Genomic DNA, 16153 nt, shown 5'->3' on the forward strand with positions numbered 1-16153 from the left:
TGCTGTGTATCCTGGTAGTGGATAGATATCAATTGTGTCCTGCTTAAGCCAGGTCTCAGTAAGAATAATGCAGGAGAAGGGTATCTTTAGTGACTCAAGGAGTGCCAGGAGGTCATCATAGTGTTTGCTTAAGGACCTGATGTTGTAGTTAAGAACTGATAGACTTTGAGCAGTGTTCAGGATAGTGCTGGCTTGTGATGCTGTGTAATAAAGGCAGCTACTTTCCAATAAGTTTTGATTGTGTGTTAGATTATGGAGGTTTAGATCAGGGTCAATGTGATTATTCATCTTTTAGGTTTAAATAGTGGTTGTTTATATCCTGTATTATGTGGTGAGTTCTAATACTGATTTCTGTAGTGGTGGGAGGTTTGGATAAGTATACCGCTAAAGCACTTTGGTCATATAGATTATAGTCACTAATAAACATAATGAAATTGATATTGTCTATGTGCTGTGCTAGAATGAGCTAAAGTACAACTAGGTATAAACTAATACTATAAAAAAAAACAAATTACAAGTGGCACCAGACTCACTCTTGTAATTGCACTAAGGTCTAATATAATGAATTTATTGTTGTCTATGTATTGAGCTAGAATGAGCTAAAGTACAACTAGGTATAAACTTATAATATAAAAATACAAATTAAAATGATACTTGCAATTGCACTAGGGTCTGATAAACCTTGTTAACAAGATCAAGAGTATAACTAGATTTAAATTAACAAAATAAAATTCACAAATTAAAGTACCAAAAGAATAATAAGTAAAAAATAACAATGGCAATGACTTGGTTATAATATAATAGTAAGATGGTAGACAGGTACACAGGTACAGAGGTACACAGGTACAAAGGATAATATAAAGGTTGGAGTTGAATATACAAACTTGAAAATTTGGCAACAAAATGTTATGAAAAGTATAAAATAATGATTAATGTACAAAAGTAAAATTGACTGGTAGTAAATATGGTGTTTAATAAATTTTTAGTAAGTAATAATGATTACAAAAAAAAGATTAATTAGCAAAAAAAAAAAATGAAATAGTAATGTTTATTTCAAGTATTAAATTTTAAGAACAGTTATTTGGATTCAGTATTGCACTGGTAGTTATACTAGAGGGTATTTGCCAGTACAAGGTATTTAAGAGTACTCTAAGATAGTAAATGTGGTATTAAAACAGGTTATGGTAATTAGTAATTAATTAAATGATGGTAATTAAATGATGTCAAAAATGTTAAGAGTAAATTGTACTGATAGTAAAAATGGTAATTAATTATTAATTTTAGCAAGTAATATCAATTAATAGTATTTAAAAAAATATGAGGTAGTAATATGGACAGAGAAAGTATCAATTCAGCTAATATTTAAGCAAACAATAGTAAATAAGAAAATTACATAAGGTGACTTATGCTTACTAGTAAAATCACAAAATGAGGTAGTTGATTATTTAATTACTAAGAGATTGTACTATGAAATTTGAACAATAATGGAGCAAAACATACACTACATTACGTAGGCTTTTAGGTTGGACATTGTTTAGTTATTCTCTGTAAGATTAGTATCCCTGAGAAATCGTGATAGATCATTCTTGTTCGTGATTGTGTACAGTTGACCTACATTCGTTTTCCTAACTAGAATTTTCCCATCCCGTGTGAAGCATTGGTGTATTGTGTCATTATTCTCCCACTTAAGTTTTCCGACTCTATACAGGAGGTTCTGACGTTTTTTGGTAAGACACTCGTTTATGTATACCTCTTTCTTTACTTTAATAGATGCCATTATTAAGTCTTTTTTCCTGTCATGTGAGTGGGATCTAAGCATAACACTTTTTCTACCATGGGATCCTAGTAACCTGGCTTCCTTTATTTCTGACTCTGGTACTCGCCAGCTAGGCGAGAAATTTCTTCTTGAGCAGTTGCTCTAACAAGTGATTTAAGGAAGGGATTACTAGCAATGAGCTTCTTGGGAGGGACTTGCAGATATGTGATATTAAATGAACACATCTTCCATGGAGGGGTGAAATGCTCTTGTTGCCTACAGTGATACAGTTCATGCAGGTTATAAAACTTAATGCAATTGCACGTTTTCACCATCCATTTAGATCTGTGTGTATTTACCTCTAGACACTTGGTAAGATTCATTGTGACAGAGTCTGGTTCATTTCTCAACATTCTAATACCGAGTACAGTGTTAATCTCAACAATACTATCACTGATACTAGAAATACCAAGCTCCTTCCTCATATTAAGAACCTTTGTAGATTTGGGACAGCCAAGAATAATTCTGAGAGCTTCATTCTGCATTAACTCCAAGGGTTGGAGAGAACTTTCTCTAGCTAATATCAACATGAGAGCAGCATAATCAATTAAGGACCTAATAGGCTATGAACATCATTCTTACGATTCTCACATTAGCACCATAGTTGGGGTTGTAGCCAGCAACAGCTTTGAGAGCATTTAGCCTATCTTTGCATTTCTTATTTAGTTGTGGTATAGTGGATTTGTTAAAGGGTACATCTACACCAAGATATCTGTAGGTTTTAATGTAGCTAATGATTTCACCCTGCAAATAGATGGGTGGGGGATGTCGTTTGCTTGTTAATATCTTAGTTTTAGAGGAAGATATTATGAGGCCTAGTCGATTACAAATTGCTTGAACTTCATTAAGAATGGTGCTCATCTTCTTATGCCCTGTTGTATGTATCATGATGTCATCAGCGTAACTTATAGCTATATGTTTAGGTGAGGCAGGTAGAGCATTTAGGAGAGCATTAATCAGAATATTAAATAGCATGGGACTAAGAATGCCTCCCTGCAGTGTACCTAAAGACATTTCTTTAGACTCACTTCTAAAGCCTGGATAAAGGACAGAGGATACTCTGACAAGTATCCTATTATCCAGCAGAGTAAGCTACCACCAATATTCATTTTGCCTAGTTCATGTAGTATAACGGTTCTGTTCGCAATATCAAATGCAGATTTTAGATCAAGAAAAGTGGCAAAACTAGTAGAGGTGTGTGCAGTGAGAAAGGTGGAAATACAGTTCTGCATACTTTTACCTTTCATGAACCTATAGAGGTAGGGGGAAAGTTGGTGTCTGATTCTGTAGTACAGTCTGTTAAGTATAATTCTTTCAAAGGTTTTACAAAGACAACTAGTTAAGGAGACCGATCTAAATGTATCAGGCTGTTGGGGCTTAGGGATAGGCACAATGAGACTATTGGTCCAGGAAGTAGAAGAATGCCCTCAATGTAACTGAGATTATACAGTGCCAACAAAGGATTATCAGGCATGTGCCTTAGAGTTCTGAGAATATCATAGGTTATACCATCCTCTCCAGGAGCAGTTGATTGACCTTTAGTTAATGCATTATCTAATTCATACTCAGTGAAGAGGCAATCACTCTCATCAATATTTTGCCTCATAAAATTAATCAGTTTCAGAAGTACTCTCTAAATTTTTTCTAATATGAGATGGAAGGTTTTCATGCCTGGATGTTTTGGACCAGTCATTTATGAGGTCATTTGCTTTTTCAAGAGGAAAGGGATGAGCAACATTGCCAGTCTTTTTCCTGGTTATTTTATTTATACCTTTCCAAGCCAAACTTAAAGGGGTGGACCTATTTAATCCACTACCAAATTGTTCCCATTCCTGTTGCCTAAGTTCTTCCTTTCTATTCCTTGCATTTGTTAGTGCAGCTTAGAACGTTCTGAGCAGGTCTGGGGTTCTACATTTATGGTATGCTTTACCAATCCTCCTAGCTGCATGTGTTAGATTGCATAGCTCTGGATCATTATAGTATTTACATTGGTTTTTATTGTTATTTATAGTGGAGGGTCTATGTTTCTTTTTCCTGCCCACTTGATCTGTGAGGACAGTCTCAATAGTGGTAACTAAATCATCATTAAATTTTTGTGTGCCAGTGGGCTGGTAATTCTTATACCAGTGATCCAAGTGGTTAATAAAGTTATCTCTATGTTCTTGGTTGAGAATAAGTTTCCTCCTTCTGAATTTAGCTTCTTGATTGCTGGAGATGTGATCAAGATTGACAGTTGTGAGTCTTGGGAAGTGATCAGATAGAAGATCATCAACTATGACAGAGTCATGCATCGTATATGATGTATTAAATCCAAGGCACAGATCTAGCATGCCACCATATATGTGAGTAGGCTCAGTAGTGCCCACAATTCGAACATTATCATGCTCATTTAGCAATTTCACTAGTTTAGTTCCATTGGTGTTTGTTATAGACCCACCAATATTCTTATGTCTGGCATTAAAATCTCCAAGAATGAGGGTAGGTTCACTCTTGATGCGATCTGGTAAAGCATCAGGTCGAAGCTGGTTCGCTGGGGCATAGAGATTAAAAATGTTTATGGAAAAATCGCCTGCATATACTTCAACACCATGATACTGCATGTTAACTCGACTCTGCAAGGAAATGAGTGAATGTGGCAAGTTCTTTCTGACATACATCACACAACAGTTGGTTGACCTTAGGTTATAAGCTGCATATCCAGGCAAGTTTGGTGGAGGTGCTCCATCTTTCAGTCTACATTCCTGCAAACAGATGACATCAATATTCTTGGTTGCACTAATATGATGTAAGTCAGGCAACTGCTTCCTGATGGAAGCAATGTTCCATGAAAAGATTTGTAATGTATCCACTGTAGTGAGTTATTACAATCTCTTGCTCATAAGATGGTAAAACTATTATGCTTTGGCTATAGTGTGAGGGCACTTAAGAGCAAATAGCATAGTTTGTATGTGCTTATCTTCAGGACCTTTATTTTTAAGCATTTTTCAGCATCTTGGCAGCCAGTTAAAAGGCAAGTCTTGAAGCCAAGAGTCAAGGGCTTCTTTCTTGCAAATTGCTTGAAACTTAACGGAGATTGCTGCACTTTTGACATCATCACCATGCTCAAGAGCATCATCCTGATTACATATATTTATTAAACTTTTCACGATCTGTTCAAGATGCTCAATTTTTTTCTGCAAATTTGTTATAATATGAGGAAGGTCATGTGAATCCAATGCCTCTCTGGAGGATGGCACTTCTGAGTTAGTGCTTTCTTTAGTACCTATCACCTTAACAGGTACCATGGTTACATTAGTGTTCTCTGATGGTGCCTGTGGCAAGTCTGCCTCATCATTATTCATTGCAGGTAGGTCCTGTGCATCTGACTCATCTCCAGTTTCCAGGGGGGTTACCTGTGTGGTGTCCATCTGACTGTTGTAGTTGTGTGTATTGGAAAAAATGACAAGCTCATCCCCATATTCAGGTGTAGGCATAGGTATCAGTAGTGGCAGATCAGTAGTTCCACATGTGCTAGCAGGGATGGCTAGCTCCTCCACAACTAGTGTGTGTGTGATGGCATTCTGGTATCACCAGAATCCTTTGCAGTGAGGTTCAGTTCTTCTGCACTTTGCAGAGGTTCAGTCTCAGCTCTGGCTATGGTAGACTGGATGGCCTCATCCTCAGTTACCATTAAAGGACTGTTATCAGGTTTACGTCAAAGGTTGTTTGGGTTCCGACTGCAGTCCTTGTGGGAAACTGTAACCCCAACTTCTTTACAGTTAATACACTTAAATTTTTGGCTGTCAAGGCCTACTGTGCATTCTCTAGTGGAATGTTTCCCAGCACACTTACCACACCAAGAATGTAGTGTTTCACAGTCTACTGCAACATGGCCATAGTGCTGGCATTTGTAACACCTGCGTTGAGGGGGTAGGTACACTTCGATGTTTAGGAAACGTAGGCCAGGCACCCAGATATTTTGAGGGAGGGGCACAGGGCCTACCCAACTGGCAATAATTTGGGATTTTCCTTTAAATCTTTTAGGCTTGATGATATACTCACTTAGAGTCAGATGGGATGAGTTCATGTAGAGAGGGTATCCAAAGATTATGATACTGATCCATTTTTTATAGTGGTGAGTGTCTGATGGAGGGCGGAGCAGCTTAATACCCCCATAAGGTGTACTAAGTAGATCACTGATCAGTTCTTTATTCTGTTCCACGAACACAAAGTTGTGTGTGTTTTTCCTAAATTGGTTCCTTGACTTAGGATGTTTCTTTACAGCTTCCATTAGCCATGCACACTTAGCAGGCAGCAGGGTGTTGTCAGGGAAGTTCAGCTTATCACATTCTTCCTTTGAAGAAAGACTTCTTGCACCCTCTGTGCACCAAGGACGTTTAGTTTTACATTACCTACGAGTCAAATGAGCCTGACTACGTCGGTGCTCTAGCCCTTTCTCACTTTTTCTCCTTTGTTTACTTTTAAAGATCTGGAAGCTATCATCATTTCCATCACCTGCTGAAATAGGTTCCTCTATGACAGTTGCCATGTTTGCAGGTGATGCTATCTCATATAAGACTCACAACGCAAGAATTCCTCGCTTACCTTCCCCTTATAGCTTATGCAAGAGTAAGTCAGAAGTCTAAAATAGATCAAATGGCACAAGGGTTCAAGTTCAATGAACACTTCCAGTTATACTTAACTCAGGTCACTACTACTTAATACGATACACACCTCACTAAAAATACATTCAGAGGCTTCATGTATGGGTGTTAATAATATGGTATATATAATGGATGGTACAGGCAAGGTCTTACACCTAATCACAAATTACAAAGATGAAAGAGAGTGAGAGAGTGAGAGTGAGAGATGAGAGATGAGAGATGACTGTACACTGACATTCACTTATCCAAGAGAAGAAATGCCAGCTGCTCTAAGCTACATTAATCACCAGCTAAGAGCTATATCAGCTTGGGGAAATAGATGGCAAGTAACATTTGCACCTGAGAAAACGCAAATGATGATCGTCTCTAGGCACCATGATGGTAATGCTGGTGCAGTAGTAAGGATGAATGGGAGGGTGTTGGCACCTGGAGAAGAAGTTGATATCCTTGGGGTGAAATTTGACTCCAAACTAACCATGAAGAACCATGTTGTAAATCTAGCAAACAAGGCAGCCAGGAAGCTTACAGCACTTCGTCATATCTCGCATCTGCTTGACAGTAGGGGTTGCAAGATTCTGTACGAGGCACAAGTACGCTTACACCTTGAGTATGCTCCACTTTCTTGGTTTGCTGCCCCCCCTCTCATCTGCGACTGCCTGACAGAGTGGAGAACAGAGCAAGACGTCTAATCTCTCGCCTGAACCCATCCTGGATAGATCTGTCATTTCAGCAGAGCCTTCAACATAGGAGGGATGTGGGTGGCCTTACTGTTATGTACAAGGAAGATACTGTCAAAGTACCACACTTGGATCCACTTGGAGGACAGTGTGAAACAAGCTTTTATGCCACAAGACGGGCAGAAAGCAGCAACTTCACTTTGGCTGTACCCTTCTCCAGAACATCACTCCATCTGAGATCATATATACCCAGGATGACTCGAGTATGGAACACATTCGTACAGCATAATGATGTCAACGAGATAACGTCAGTTGATCAAATGAAAATGCTGGCCCACAGATGGCTCCAACTTCATCCTGTTCCCTACTTGTATGTCTCATAACAATAAAAATGCTTTCAAATGAGCTGATGTAGGTAACAGCTCTTAGCTTGCCAATAAAGTTAGGAATCCTTAACCTGTAAATAGCTTGTCAATAAAACTAGGGATCCTTAACCTTGTCAAACCCTGTGTAAAAAAAAAAAAAAGAGAGTGAGAGTGAGAGAGTGAGTAAGTAATATTGATCATAAAATTAGAATTCTGACATATATCACATTAAACAAGAGGTTCAAATTCAATGATAGCTTCCACTTGAGTCAGTTCAGGCTACTGCCACCTAATATACCTATTGAAATAATAATATAGCGGACATCACAATGAATGCTGAAGACAACCTCTTACCCCAACCATAGATTGTAAACAATATTACTTTAGGAAAAAAAAAAACGGTAACTAGGTAATGTTGCAATGACAATGAGATAAATCACTCTGGCCGACTTCCTTGGGCCATCCTGGGTAACTCACACATTACTATATATGCTATGTATGTATGCATGCATAAGTGTGCAGCTGTAGATAGTTGAACCAGTACCCAAACAATCTCACTTACACACGCATTACCATGTATGACAAGTGTTACCAAGTACACCAAGTGCACACATTATCACTTAGAATACACTTGTGTTGATGTAAATATGGGTGAGAGTGGTACACCGACAGTCATGATAAACACACACTCAACTTCTCAAGGTCACACACTAGGCCCAGCTTCTGGAGAGGTACCAGTGTTTTAGTTTAATATGTTTATTATGCGTCAGTGCGAGTCTGCAGTCATTCACTTGGTGTGTAAGAAGTTGAACACTACAATCCAGTTGACCAAATAGTCTAAAACAATTTACACAATGTATAACTAGAAATATAATGATTGCAAATTGTTACTATTACAATCTTAACTAGGTGCTAAACTCACTAGATGAGATGGCAAGGAACATATATGTTAACAGGCTGACTCTTTCTTAACACAGTTTAAAAGTAACTGAATTACTCAAGAGAGAAAGTATTCATGAAACTGAACATTATGTAGGAGTAAGCTTGTTCACAGTAGAAATGCAAAGCATAAGTTACACACTCACACCACAGATGAACAGTGCAATTTGAAATAGTACTGGGAATTTAGCAGTAAAGTTTCAGTCTGAACGAGAAAATGTATTAGAAAACACAGCAATGACACTAGGACAGCTGCGCAATCTAACACATGCAGCTAGGAGGATTGGTAAAGCATACCGTGAATGTAGAACCCCAGACCTGCTCAGAACGTTCCAAGCTGCACTAACAAATGCAAGGAATAGAAAGGAAGAACTTAGGCAACAGGAATGGGAACAGTTTGTTAGTGGATTAAATAGGTCCACCCCTTTGAGTTTGGCTTGGAAAGGTATAAATAAAATAACCAGGAAAAAGACTGGCAATGTTGCTCATCCCTTTCCTCTTGAAAAAGCAAATGACCTCATAAATGACTGGTCCAAAACATCCAGGTATGAAAGCCTTCCATCTCATATTAGAAAAAATTTAGAGAGTACTTCTGAAGAAATGTTGAAACTGATTAATTTTATGAGCCAAAATATTGATGAGAGTGATTGCCTCTTTACTGAGTATGAATTAGATAATGCATTAACCAAAGGTCGATCAACTGCTCCTGGAGAGGATGGTATAACCTATGATATTCTCAGAACTCTAAGGCACGTGCCTGATAACCCTTTGTTGGCACTGTATAATCTCAGTTACATTGAGGGCGTTCTTCCTACTTCCTGGACCAATAGTCTCATTGTGCCTATCCCTAAGCCCCAACAGCCTGATACATTTAGGCCGATCTCCTTAACTAGTTGTCTTTGTAAAACTTTTGAAAGAATGATGCTTAACAGACTGTACTACAGAATCAGACATCAACTTTCCCCCTACCTCTATGGGTTCATGAAAGGTAAAAGTGTGCAGAACTGTATTTCCACCTTTCTCACTGCACACACCTCTACTAGTTTTACCACTTTTCTTGATCTAAAATCTGCATTTGATATTGCGAACAGAACCGTTATACTACATGAACTAGCCAAAATGAATATTGGTGGTAGCTTACTCTGCTGGATAATAGGATACCTGTCAAATAGAGTATCCTCTGTCCTTTACCAAGGCTTCAGAAGTGATTCTAAAGAAATGTCTTTAGGTACACCGCAGGGAGGAGTTCTTAGTCCCATGCTATTTAATATTCTGATTAATGCTCTCCTAAATGCTCTACCTGCCTCACCTAAACATATAGCTATAAGCTATGCTGATGATATCATGATCCATACAACAGGGCATAAGAAGATGAATACCATTCTTAATGAAGTTCAAGCAATTTGTAATCGACTAGGCCTCATAATATCTTCCTCTAAAACTAAGATATTAACAAGCAAACGACATCCCCCACCCATCTATTTGCAGGGTGAAATCATTAGCTACGTTAAAACTTACAGATATCTTGGTGTAGATGTACCCTTTAACAAATCCACTATACCACAACTAAACAAGAAATGTAAAGCTAGGCTAAATGCTCTCAAAGCTGTTGCTGGCTACAATCCCAACTATGGTGCAAATGTGAGAATCGTGAGAATGATGTACATAGCCTATGTTAGGTCCTTAATTGATTATGCTGCTCCCATGTTGATATTAGCTAGAGAAAGTTCTCTCCGACCCTTGGAGTTAATGCAAAATGAAGCTCTCAGGATTATTCTTGGCTGTCCCAGATCTACAAAAGTTCTTAACATGAGGAAGGAGCTTGGTATTTCTAGTATCAGTGATAGGATTGTTGAAATTAACACTGTACTCGGTATTAGAATGTTGAGAAACGAACCAGACACTGTCACAGTGAATCTTACCAAGTGTCTAGAGGTAAATACACACAGATCTAAATGGATTGTGAAAACATGCAATTGCATTAAGTTTTATAACCTGCATGAACTGTATCACTGTAGGCAACAAGAGCATTTCACCCCTCCATGGAAGATGTGTTCATTTAATATCACATACCTACAAGTTCCTCCCAAGAAGCTCATTGCTAGTAATCCCTTCCTTAAATCTCTTGTTAGAGCAACTGCTCAAGAAGAAATTTCTCACCTAGCTGGTAGTAACAAGTCATCACAAGTTATATACACTGATGGATCTAAACAGGAGTCTTCTGGCAGGGCTGCATCTGCTCTTGTTGCCACCTCCCTAGTTAAGAACGATAATAAATTTGTTGAGTTAGGCATAAGAATTAACAACTGGGCGTCTACACTGCAAACTGAATTGTTTGCAATCCTAATGGCGCTAAAGCTAACCTATGACACTGAGCTTGACTCTATCATCATTACTGATTCTGTGTCATCATTGAAGGCTCTTGGCTCATATAATGACTCCAACAACATGCTCATTGGGGAAGCCAGGTATAGATACTCAAAAATTAGGGACAAAGGAATTAATGTACAATTGCTATGGATCCCATCACACATTGGATTACTCCTTCATGATAAAGTTGATATGTTAGCCAAGAAGAGTATCGAGAAGGAGAATGTAGAATATAACTTTGGTATAACTGTGTCTAGCATTAGGAATAATATTAGGAGAGTAGATAATGAAAATGATTGTTATAGGAATGCAGTTAGAAGCCTGAGTAGATCTATAACCCACTATGATAACATGAACGTAGATAAGTATGTTTATGGAGCAACTTGCAATGTGAACAGACTGACTGATGTTGTAGTGGCCAGGCTTAGGCTTGGTTACAAGTACTTCTGGCAGTTTGGGAGACACACAGATGATGATCAAACTAAATGTAAATTATGTGATCAGGCATATGGTCACTCTCTTGAACACTATGTGCTTAATTGTCCACTTATTGAGGAATACAGAGACAGACAGTATAATAACCTATGTGACATGTCAAGATATCTTATTAATGAAAATAAGATACCAGATATACTAAGCAAATTTCCTAAATTTGCTTGTAACAGATAAGTGAACTATAGATATGTAGATATAAATCCATATGTATTCCTGTTAACCCTTTGGGGCCTAGTTCCTAGGCCTTTTGTGTATCCATATGCTCTCGCGCTACCGTCCACAGGATGGATATGGGGTGCACAATAAACTAGCCACTTCGGTGGCAAAATCTAAATCTAATGACACTAGGACAAGCAACTTAATTTATGTAACCGCATTTAATAGTGCAGTTACACTGAGCAAAGCATATATTACACTGTGTTAATAAATGTAAGGAGTCACTACACTGAAATACACTTTGAGCCTTTTAAAGTCTTAATACAGGCTTACAAATGACAGTTAACTGTCTATAAAGTAAAACACTGTTGCGGATGATCAGAAATAATTCTAGTGTAGCGGTGAAAGAAAGGTGACGTAGTTACACAGCATTTTGACAGTCGACTTCTGAGGGATGAATATGCGCTCTCTGATGACTCACAGAGCCTCTTTGTTGGCGCTCAGAATATCTTCTTTTTTCACCTGGTCTGCGAGCGGTGGTTTGAACAGTACAAGCATGGAGAGATATGTGGGTGATGGTGGTAGAGACCATGCTCTACCTAACATTGCTCACTCTTTAAAGCCATCTGGCTTATCAGCCCACACTAAGCCACTAGATAAATATTTGCTTTTACTGTAATTTTACTGGCAATGCAAAGCAGTGCAGACACAATGGAAGCAGATTTCACATTGGCTTCCTCGGCAGCACTGGCTTGGACTACCCGGGAGTTGCTTCCTCGATGCAGGAAAACAATGGTACAGTGGAACACTGTAGAACATTCACTAAGATGTGCTGGGATTCAGAATAGCTGTGGCTGCAGGCTAACTTGGCCTGGACTGTCTGGCTTGGAGTGCTGCTTGGCCTGGATCAGCTAAACCCACCCTTATCCCATATGTAGATAATGGCAATGAGTTAAGGGATTCCGGTGTATAGGAAAGTCGGGGAAGGGACATTCACCTCAACTAGACACACGCAGTATGGGTGTGAGTGGCATGCGGGTCTTATAGTGCCAGTCTCAAGGTCACTCACCAGGCCAAGCATTCCTCACTCATATTAAGCCTACGTTGGTACGGATGCTCGCACAATGTCCTAGGTCAGCGAAATCCACACAAACTTATATGTTTATAGGTGAACCTCTGGCATGTCCCACGTAAAAAGCCATCTCTGGTGGCCGATGGAGTTACCTGGTACTGCAATGTTCATTAAATTGTTAACTAAGCCACTACAGGAAACACTGGAATGCCAGCAACACTGTAGAACATATACGTAGGCACGCTGGGGTTCAGTACAGCTGTAACTGTAGGCTACCTTAGTTTGTCCTGGTTGGCTTGGAGTGCTGCTTTTAAGCCTGCTTGAATGTGCTTGCTAAACCCATGTCAACCACTTGGATATTTGCTTGTAGCAGGCAAATAGGCACACAGGAGACACATTCGTAAGAAGAGTCAGGAACAAATCGTGGAGTGCGGCAGGACTGCCACGGGCACTCAGGCACTTTGTTGACTGGGAAAAACCGCCTCTAGACCATAAGTAAATAGAGGCGAATGGCTCGGTTCCAAATCGAGGAAGGAGGGGAGGCAGGCGAGGGATACTGAAGGTAGGCCTTCTAGAGCCACTTCAAATCAACATGTTTGTGTTTCACTAGGTATAACACTAGTCACAGTTCACACATAAGAGTTCGAGCAGCAATGTAGCTGTGATACAACGATACGAGTTGCATGATGAGTTATCACTCGGGTGAAATAAGCAGTTCTGAGATAGAAGGCCTAGGACCTCACTCAACACACACACGTCCTCTCCCCTCAACCACTCAGGCCTTACTGAGATTTCTGAATTGTCTGTGAATGCATTAATTTTATTGCATTCCAGCACATAATGATGCAAGGTGTGACAATGAACCATCTGAAGCACTGGTAGTAGTAGTTATAGTAAGTATTAAGTAGTAGTAGTTGGAATTAATTGGTAGTAACTGGTAAACCAAAGCTGCAGCAGCTGTTACTTCTTTTAATATTGTGTAGTTATACTTCCCTGCCCTCCCCTACCTCTTTTTCTTCAAGCTGTCAAAAAACTATAAGGTGGGGAGAGAGCCTTCTGCTATACAGAGCCATCCTTGCCTCAACCATCCAGACAGATGATAGCCCTTCTCAGCAGATAGCCATAGGATAGACTGTTGAATATTCTTTTTATCAGATTTTCCTATCATTTCTTCTAAAAATGGTGTGTTATGTGAGAATGGGAGTCCTGCTCTTTGTTTATGCTACTGTACCAAAGTGGAGACAGTTTGTACACAATGTACAGTGTTTGTATTATGGTGTAATACAAACGTGTATGAACCAAAACCAGAAGCGTTCGTCTGTTTGTTTATGTACTCCATGTCTCTGTCCCCTCTCAGTTACTCGTTCTTTCTCTCCCGTTTATTCATTTCATCTTGTTTACTCACCTCTCGCCCTACATTAAGACTACAGGTATTTTAAAGTAAGTAATGAGTGAACCGTATATGCATTTTATTGCTCTGGGGCACTTTAACCCTTATACTGTCCAAACGTAGACCTACATTTGCTCATATCCTGCTCTGAATGTAGATCTATGTTTTTTTTTACGTGCTTTCAAATGGAGAAAATCAAGGTCGGAGCGCTACACACGTAAACATAGATCTACGTTTGGACAGTTTTAGGGTTAAATGTCATAGTATATTACGTGTGGGTGGGGTGGCCTGGTGTGCTACCATACCTACCACACTTGACTTCTTACAATAAAATTTAGCATACAAACAGAGGTACAAAAAATACAGGTAAGAGCAGCATGCCAAAGCCACTTATATGCATAGCATTACGGGCTGGCTTAAAATTAACTTAAGATTAACTAAGCAATGATGAAATCAATGATAAGACATTATTGTAAACAGATAACTATAAAATACAAATAATATATATACTACTCATCTCACCCTATATTAAGACTACAAATATTTTGAGGTAAGTAATGAGTGAACTGTGTGTATTTTACTTTTTGTTGTTTCTAATGCCTAGTTCGATTGCTAACTTAATATATGTTAGTATAAACTTGTTATCTAACATTTATATGCATTCATTTATAGGTGGAAAAAATGTCATTCTCCTTTCTGGCGGTAGCCTGGAACCTAACCTGCTGTATAAGTGGGGCCCTACTGTACTCATTTTTCTGTTTCCTTTCCCTCTTCCTTTCCCCACTTCAGTTTTATTCCTTCCTTCCTATCCCATGATACTCACGTTCTGCATGATGATACTGTAGTCCAGCACGAAGACAATTGTATCCCCAGGAGGAGGTGCCATTACCACTGAAAAGTTCGTGTTCATCAAAGTGTTCCCCGGGATTCTGAGAAAGCAATCAGGGACAAAATTTTACCTAAATTCTAAAGGAAGAGGATTATAAACACTTAAATCCTAAAGAACAAGGTAAAATATATTACTGCTTAAATTGTGAGTAGAAAAAATTAATTATGTAAATTGTACTTATGTGTACAGGAAATATGGTTACATACTTTTACTTTAGTTCTATTTAGTAGGTGGGAATTTAGTTTTGAGATTTGAAGAATGCTTTTGATTTTGAACTAGATGGATGAATCATTCAGCACTCTTGGCAATAAAAAATAAATACTGTATAACACACACAAAAACACTGAAAGTATAAAGAACAAACAATTAAAAAAGAACTTGAATAAAATGTACAACACAAAATAAATACCATAATACCTAAAAAAAATAAGCAGCATTAAATACAAATTTTATTAACCTGTTAATATCCAAAGACTTCAGAAAGCTTCAAGATCCTTACAGGCACCCAGGTAAATTATAATAACCAAGACAAAAATAAAATAGCCTAAGTCAGAGGCAAGCAGTTACAGTTTCACAGTCAGTTGCTGCATGTCACAAACTACAAAGCAGAGGCAAGAGGACTTGCAAACAGGTGCCTATGGGTGAGATATATGTGCCCAATCCTCAGTCGAAAGAAAGTTGACTCAAACACCCACATCCTGCCAAACCCTGCATAACTTGTTTCTTGTCTGTAGGACTCACCAGGCCTTCTACTTCCCAAGAATAAGTTTACTGTATGTGGCCAGGAGGTCATTGTAAAAGCAGAAGTCTGTTGTAAAGCAGCTCATTATTGCAGTCTTCACCTCAGTATCTCACTGTCATGGACTGGATGCCAACAAAACTCCATATCCTTGTGTGACATCTGGAGACAGGCTAACTACACCTAAACCTTTCAGACCACAGGATGAAAAGAAGCATACTAGGCCAGGGAAAAGAAGACATATTTTCAATCTGAGTAGAAAGTGAACTAGGGTCCAACTTGGTTCACTCTCTACTCAGGATTAAGATCATTAGGATTGAATGGGATCCACAGTAGATACAGAGGATTCATTTATTAACTGTGCTTAACCCTTTGACTATTTTGGTTGTATATATACATCTTACGAGGTACCGTGTTTGACGTATATATACTCGTAAATTCTAGCGGCTTCAAATCAAGCAGGAGAAAGCTGGTAGGCCCACATGTGAAAGAATGGGTCTGTGTGGTCAGTGTGCACCATATAAAAAAACCTGGAGCATGCAATGCATAATGAGAAAAAAAAACTCAGACCGTTTTTTTAATTAAAATGCCAACTTTGTGGT

The 16153-nt window shown here is 38.7% G+C and overlaps 1 protein-coding gene across 2 annotated transcripts in view; it reads right to left on the minus strand.

Annotated features, from left to right (window-relative positions):
• The window catches only part of LOC128700829 (calcium-activated chloride channel regulator 2), a 134454-nt gene that overhangs the window by 66870 nt on the left and 51431 nt on the right, over window positions 1–16153 (minus strand). For both annotated transcript variants that reach the window (XM_070097018.1, XM_070097019.1), the window contains exon 6: window positions 14747–14852. In XM_070097018.1, coding sequence (XP_069953119.1) covers window positions 14747–14852 — 106 coding nt within the window. The remainder of the gene's footprint in view (window positions 1–14746; window positions 14853–16153) is intronic.

The sequence above is a fragment of the Cherax quadricarinatus genome, chromosome 56 (genome assembly GCF_038502225.1).
Source record: "Cherax quadricarinatus isolate ZL_2023a chromosome 56, ASM3850222v1, whole genome shotgun sequence".
Lineage (NCBI taxonomy): Eukaryota > Metazoa > Arthropoda > Malacostraca > Decapoda > Parastacidae > Cherax > Cherax quadricarinatus.